The sequence below is a fragment of the Copidosoma floridanum genome, unplaced genomic scaffold (assembly GCF_036245765.1).
Source record: "Copidosoma floridanum isolate Cflo_tuat_1 unplaced genomic scaffold, Cflo_Japanese_pri ptg000001l, whole genome shotgun sequence".
In the NCBI taxonomy this organism is placed as follows: domain Eukaryota; kingdom Metazoa; phylum Arthropoda; class Insecta; order Hymenoptera; family Encyrtidae; genus Copidosoma; species Copidosoma floridanum.
In genome coordinates, this window is record NW_028321878.1 from 21,138,809 (window position 1) to 21,145,640 (window position 6,832).

A 6,832-nucleotide genomic window follows, 5' to 3' on the forward strand; every position below is an offset into this window, starting at 1 on the left:
TCGACAATCTTGTATCCCGGTGGTACAGCAGGGAAAAACTCGTAGATGGTATGAACTTTTTCTCCGTTTATATAGGCTCCACTAGTGTGATATTACACTCAACTCTCAATGTGTTAACCTTGAGAATAGCAACAGGTAAATCTGAGATGTGAGTACTGGTATCTCTAAGAATTCGTTCAGTAAAGCCTAAAAGACGGCCTATAGAATCTTTTGGCCTGAAGTCAATAGTATGACTACACGTTATCACACTGCGAAGAGTATTATTATTTGGTTTGATGCTAATAGCTATATCGTCGGGTTGTAACACGTCGATAAGAAATGACTCAATATCTTGAATTTCGTAGCTGCCAGTTGGAAAAACAATCACTTGATCGCCTACGTAAAATTTATTATTACCTTCGTCGATATTTGGAATTGAATTGAAAGTTAGGAGTTCTACTACACCAATAACGTAGTTATGTGCTGGTGACAACTCGATAGGTGGAAAATATTGTGCTTCAAGAATAGACGATGTTCCTGATAAACTTAATGTCAATGATTCTTCCATGACGGTTTGTCAATGACTAATGTTACTTGCGTATTGGGATACATTTATATTGGCTGATAATTAAGTTTTTTACAAAGAAAGCATAAGCAAAGATGGCCGCAGTTGTATGTACCAAAATCTTGGAACCTTTCATAATTATATTTGACACATCTAACACCAAGATATAGCAGTAGATCAATCGGTGGCTGTAGGTCACCAAAACTATCGAAATACGTCACGTTATTGCCTCGCTTTCTATAGGCAACCCAGTGAGTACCAGGACCATCCTTATCATCGAGATTGACTATTGCTGATTCGGAAAAACGTGGGCCATCGGCTGGCAAAGCATTTCTCATGAAAACTCCACGGAAATGCGGTATTTTCAAAATTTTTGCATACTTGATGAGGTCATAGTCTGTGAGAGCTCGGTAAGGCAGTTTTACGTAGAAATTTTTTTTTTTTTCCATATTTTAAGCCTTTTCCAAGCCTTAAATGTAGACCTAAGCCGTTCTTATATGGTTTAAAAAACAGCCCCTTTCCAAGTAAGAGTGCTTCCATTTCTTTATTATGCCTCTCACTCTCCTCTAGCTGTTTTCGAGCAACTTTAGCATCATTAATAGCCTTGACAACTCCAGTTACACCATTAGTGATAGTGCCTATAGCACTTAGGCCAGCAAATGCAGGAATAAGGTATGGTAGGAATCCTCCAGTTTTCTGCGGGATAGGCAATACTCGAGGTATTACAATATTTTTCCTACCACCAGCTTTTTTCACAGCATCCTGAGCTCCCTTTAACGCCGAACTTACAGCTTTCCGAGCACTACGATTAGGAATCATGGACTTTGAAGCACTTCGAATCAAGCTTTTCAAAGTAGTCTTCTTCGGCTTCATTTTGTTCTTACTCACTTTACTAGAATTCGTACTAGGGAATGCTCCCATGCCGAGTTTGGATTTCAATTTCATGGCACTGGTAATAGTAAAAGCAGCAGCTTTTTCCCCTAAACTAGCGTCTGTGGCTTTGAATCTTTGCCACGCCTTTTCAGCGAGAATTTCGTCAGCGGTGTTTCTTGCTGTAATATTTTTTCGATCCTGCGAATAGGCTATATCGTGTTGCTTGCACGCCTGATCCAATGGATTGATACCCGGATCTCCGCGAGCTAATCTCTTGGTTAGTTTAGTGCCCGGTCCACAATATTGATATCCTGGTACGTGCAGCTCTATAGGCAGTTTATTGATAAGTGTGTTTATAATTTCACAGCCTTTGCGATGATGAATGATCATTACTTTCCAAGTGCTTAACGATGAATGAGCTCGAAAATATATGTAGAGCACTATTTATAGTTTGATATTTCAGCATGCAGTAACCACGAGCTCCGAGGAACAGAAAATTTAACTTCCTGTCATAAATTTCAACAAACTGATAAGCAAGATTAGGAAATTCGATGACAGATGAGTTTCAAAATATATAGGCAAACCATTTACAGTATCATGTTTCAGTCTCAGTTGAGTCAGCATACAGTAAACATGAGCTTCATAGATCAGAATATAAAACTTCCTATCGTGAATTTCGACGGAATCATTAAGCAAGATAAGAAAATCCAACGCCATGGTGATTTGCTACCCGATACGATGAGAGCTGTTCTTTGTGGTCCGTCAAACTGTGGAAAAACAAACAGCTTGCTGGCTTTAATTACTCACCCCAACGGATTGAGATTTGAGAATGTTTATCTATACTCAAAGTCGCTGAATCAGCCAAAGTATAAGTTTCTAGAACAACTGTTGGAGCCCATAGATGGTGTAAAGTATTTTTAATATAGCGATCATGAATCAGTCATATCTCCTGATGAGGCACTACCCAACTTCATAATGATATTTGCCGACATTGCCTGTGAAAAACAAGATAATGTGAAAGCCTTTTTCTGCATGGGACGTCACAAAAGCGTTGACTGCTTCTATCTATGCCAATCCTATGCTCAAGTTCCAAAGCACTTAGTCAGAGATAATTTAAACCTTTTAGTCATATTTCGACAAGATGACATGAATTTGAAGCACATCTATAATGATCATGTTAATACTAATATGACGTACAATGAATTCAAAAAATTATGTGTAAACTGTTGGAGAGTTGGAAAACATGGATTTGTCGTAATAGACAAGGAAAGAGATGTTGATAATGGTAGATATAGGAGAGGATTTGATTCTTTTGCTATAAATATTACTCATGCTTATTAAGTGCGTATTAGTCTCTTGTTAACCATCAAGCGATCAACATGGACACGTTTCGTGAGGAAAAAGACGTTCTTCGGCAAGTTGAAAAAGCTAGAGAAGCTGTTCGACGTAAGCATCGATTGTTAAAGTCAGGAAGAGAAAATTTTGAAAAACAGATTGGAGAGACTTTCAAGCCTATTACTGATCCACTTCTTAAAATTATCGATGACACAAAGAAAGTCAAAAACGTGCCACTTAGCTCTGAGTCTTTACTTAAAAAACGCTTCAAGCCTTTTAAGTAAAAAATTAATAATACCGACGCATCAATGTTCTAATCAGCTAATAGTAACAGTGATGATGAAGAAGATACTTTTTCGTCGAATGATACTATTAAAGACTATGATACCGTTGTTGAAAAAAGTGACGATGATGATTCAGCGCATGACATCGATAAAAATGAACCTATGAATCCATACTTACAAATACTTGATAGAAAAGAGTCAGAACTGGATCGAATTTATGGGATAAGAAAGGAAAAAAACGGACAGCATATACTTGGTGATTCGCCTATATATTTCAAAAATAATTGAATTCAAATAAAGGATCTAAGATATCTAATGACTGATGGATTAATGGAGTTACTTATAAAAAAGCATCCTGATAAAAAGCACATGACACCAGATAATTTAGTTAAATACAAACAAATCTTGGAAACGTCAAGTGCGCATAAAAGAAAATTTGACAAAAATGAGACGATTCGTCCATACAATAGTAATAAATTCAATAATGTTATTGCCCCATTATTTAATCTCACTCAAATTAAGAAGAAAGGCGGGTCCATACCTTAATTTAAAATTGCTAGGCTGAACATGCAAATGGACTACGTTTACTGGAACGATCTTAACGAGCTGGTCAATCGGCTAAGATTACTAGTGGCAGAAAAATCAGCCGGTAATCCTAGTCACACTAATAAAATGAATTCAATCATTGAGGAGCTTCGTAAAGCTAATATCATATATTGAGAATCGTTATCAATTCTACTTCAGTGTAAAAATGAGCATCGACGTGTTCGGACGTGGATCAGTTAAGTCGAAAGGTGGTAGTCGAGGTCCTCGAGGAATAGGATATAATCTCACCACAGATGGTCAATTTGACTTGAAAAATAAAAGGTTGTGCAATGTTGCACCAGCTATTCAACCTCACGATGCTGTAAATCTCACTACTTTACAGAAAGAAAAAAGTTTCATTTTGGATGAACAAGAAAAAATAAATCTACTATTGAGCAATTTAAGTGATGTATTCTCAGAAACAATACTAAATTTGCAGCGTGAAATAAATACACTGAAGGAGATTTTAGCACATGTATCTAGTATAACTCTAGAAGACAGTTAAGAGAGATGGAAGCAGTAGTGGAAGAGCTTTATAAACCTGCGAGACGCAACTACCTTCGCCGAAAGTTTGATATTCGAGGCTTGGATGAAACATGGCAAGCTGATCTTGTGGAGATGATACCTTATGCTCATGAAAATAAAGGTTATAGGTATTTGCTTACAGTTATAGATGTATTCTCCAAGTATGCATGGGCTGTGCCCGTAAAGAATAAAACCGGTAAAGATGTGACTGCAGCTATGAAGTCGATATTAACAGAGGGAAGAGTTCCAACTAATTTGCAAACAGATCATGGCAAAGAGTTTTACAATGTGAATTTCCAAAGTCTCATGCAAAAGAACAAAATTAACTTGTACTCGACTTATAGTAACCTTAAAGCATCTATATGTGAGCGATTCAATCGTACACTAAAGCATGATATGTGGAAAAATTTCAGCTTGCGTGGCAGATATAAGTGGATTGACATCTTACCTAAGTTACTGACGGCCTATAATAATCGAAAATATCGGACAATAGCTATGAAACCAAGGGATGTGTCAGCTGCTGCTGAAAATGAAATTTTGAAAAAAATTTCATCAAGAACAATCGGGATGAGAAAACTACCGAAATTTAAAGTGGGAGACAAAGTGCGAATAAGTAATGCTAAGCAAGTATTTGAAAAAGGATACACACCTAACTGGTCGACTGAGGTATTCACTATAACACGAGTAGCTCTCACCAATCCACCAACTTACCATTTGAAAGATTACCAAAATCAGCCAATTTCTGGAGGCTTCTACGAGCAGGAACTGCAGAAAACCAAGTATCCTGATACTTATCTTGTTGAAAAAATTCTTCGTCGACGAGGAAATCAAATATTCGTCAAGTGGTTGGGCTTTGACAATACCCATAACAGTTGGATTGATAATAACAAAGAATAAAAGTGATATGTACTTTAAAAATTATTAAAATTCAGAAGTTGTAAAAAAATTTGTATAAAACTTGGTGTGGTCTTTTAATGTTATCAATTATGTGTGCAAATGAAATTTTTTTACAATACATGGTAATGTTATATCTTACATAAGATTCATTGAGATAAATAAAACTCTAAACATGTAATAGATTGTATCATTTATTTTTTCTCACGTTAAACTAGTTTCACAAAAATAACTTTTTTTTACTTGTATTTGTATAATTAAACATTTATTGGTTAAAAACTTCAACACTATCACCATTGTAGCGAACTGACAGCTTCTTTCTATGAATAGATTTCAACAAACTATTAAATGATAGTTCGTTACTCACAAGATACTCAGATACTTGATTAGGTAAAAATATTTGGAAGTGATCGTCTAGTTCAGCAATAGCTTTCGTGCCGAATTTAGTGTTAGCTTTTCTCAGCTTCGACACTACATGACTTTGCCCCTTGACCATTTCGTTGATCTTCTTTGTTGAAAGGAATCTTCCACAGGCCAGCCGATTAAGTGCTGCTAAATCAGCCATCTGAAACATAAGAAAATTATATGAGTTTTATAGATAGTAAAAAAAAAAATATATGAATAAGAAAACACGTTACAAACCTTTATTTCTGAGCTTTGCTGTTCCAAACAGATCTGCTTATCTCTGTAGACATTTTTCAACTCCAAACCTGTTCTTTTGAGAGCTTGTTGTTGTCCTGAGCTGCTTGCGTTGGATGATGAAGCGGTCGATACTTTTATCTGCTCACTACAGCTCTGACTGAGCTCTGCTGGTTGATGCTGCCGATGATATAGGGACTCTCCCACTACTGAAGAAATCTCCCCCTCTATATTGGCTGCTTTTTCATTGGCTGCTGGTCTGCTATGATTTTCTACACACTCTCCATTTCTTTGTTCTTCTATTATTTTAATCCTATAATGGCCCCAAGGCAGCGTATCTGTAGTGTTTGATAAAATATATCGTTTATCATCTCGGGAACTAAGAGCAATTTTATTTTGCCTCTCAGTGTATAGCTTATGATGACGTGATCTTATATTAATTTGCTCTTGAATAATGTTTATAATTTGGTCACGTAGGCACTCAGTATAGTCGTTGAAATCGATAGTTGCTTTTACGACGTTACTCTTAACACCCTTTGCTTTTTTAATCACATTTTCATTTTCAAGAAGAATACTATACATCTTACTACTAAGCCCAACAAATTTCAATATAATATTTCCATTACACTCATCTTTCATGAGCCCAACAATTTTTTTATTTTTTAACGGCATCGTAAATTTATTATTTTCTGGATAATCTGATGTGTCAAATTCATTAATATCCAATTTCATCATTTTATAAATATCATGGCTTGTTACCTCATATATCAGACTATCTGTATCAGTGTATGAGAGTTTACAATCATTTTTGAGTTTGGAGAGCATTTAATCGTAGTGAAAACGATACACAAGTGTCTTCGATAAATCTAAGACACTAAGCCCAATGTATATTGGCTTTTTCATCATCACTTCTGCACGTTGTATGCTGTATGGCTACAAAATTCTCATCAAAAATATCACAGCTGTGAAAATTTGGCTTTGCAATGTACGATGCCGCACCATAGCGTCCATCCCAATGGTTGAGAAGTTTGACATCGATACGCTTTCTCTCATTTTCCATCGTTTTTCCAAAAATAGCATTATTGAATAGTTTGAAAAGCATTTTTTCAAACTCATTCTTAGCTTTTTTTCTCTCAATGCTATTGAGATCAAT

At 36.0% G+C, this 6,832-nt stretch overlaps 1 protein-coding gene across 1 annotated transcript; it reads right to left on the minus strand.

Moving 5' to 3' along the window:
• Positions 1 to 5,597: 5,597 nt before the first annotated feature.
• On the minus strand, positions 5,598 to 6,504 carry LOC149376082 (uncharacterized). The gene is made up of 2 exons (XM_089593207.1): positions 5,751 to 6,504; positions 5,598 to 5,605 (listed from the first exon to the last, which is right to left on the minus strand). Exons 1-2 carry the CDS (start codon positions 6,502 to 6,504, stop codon positions 5,598 to 5,600), a joined length of 762 nt encoding a protein of 253 aa, XP_089449333.1.
• Positions 6,505 to 6,832: the final 328 nt, after the last annotated feature.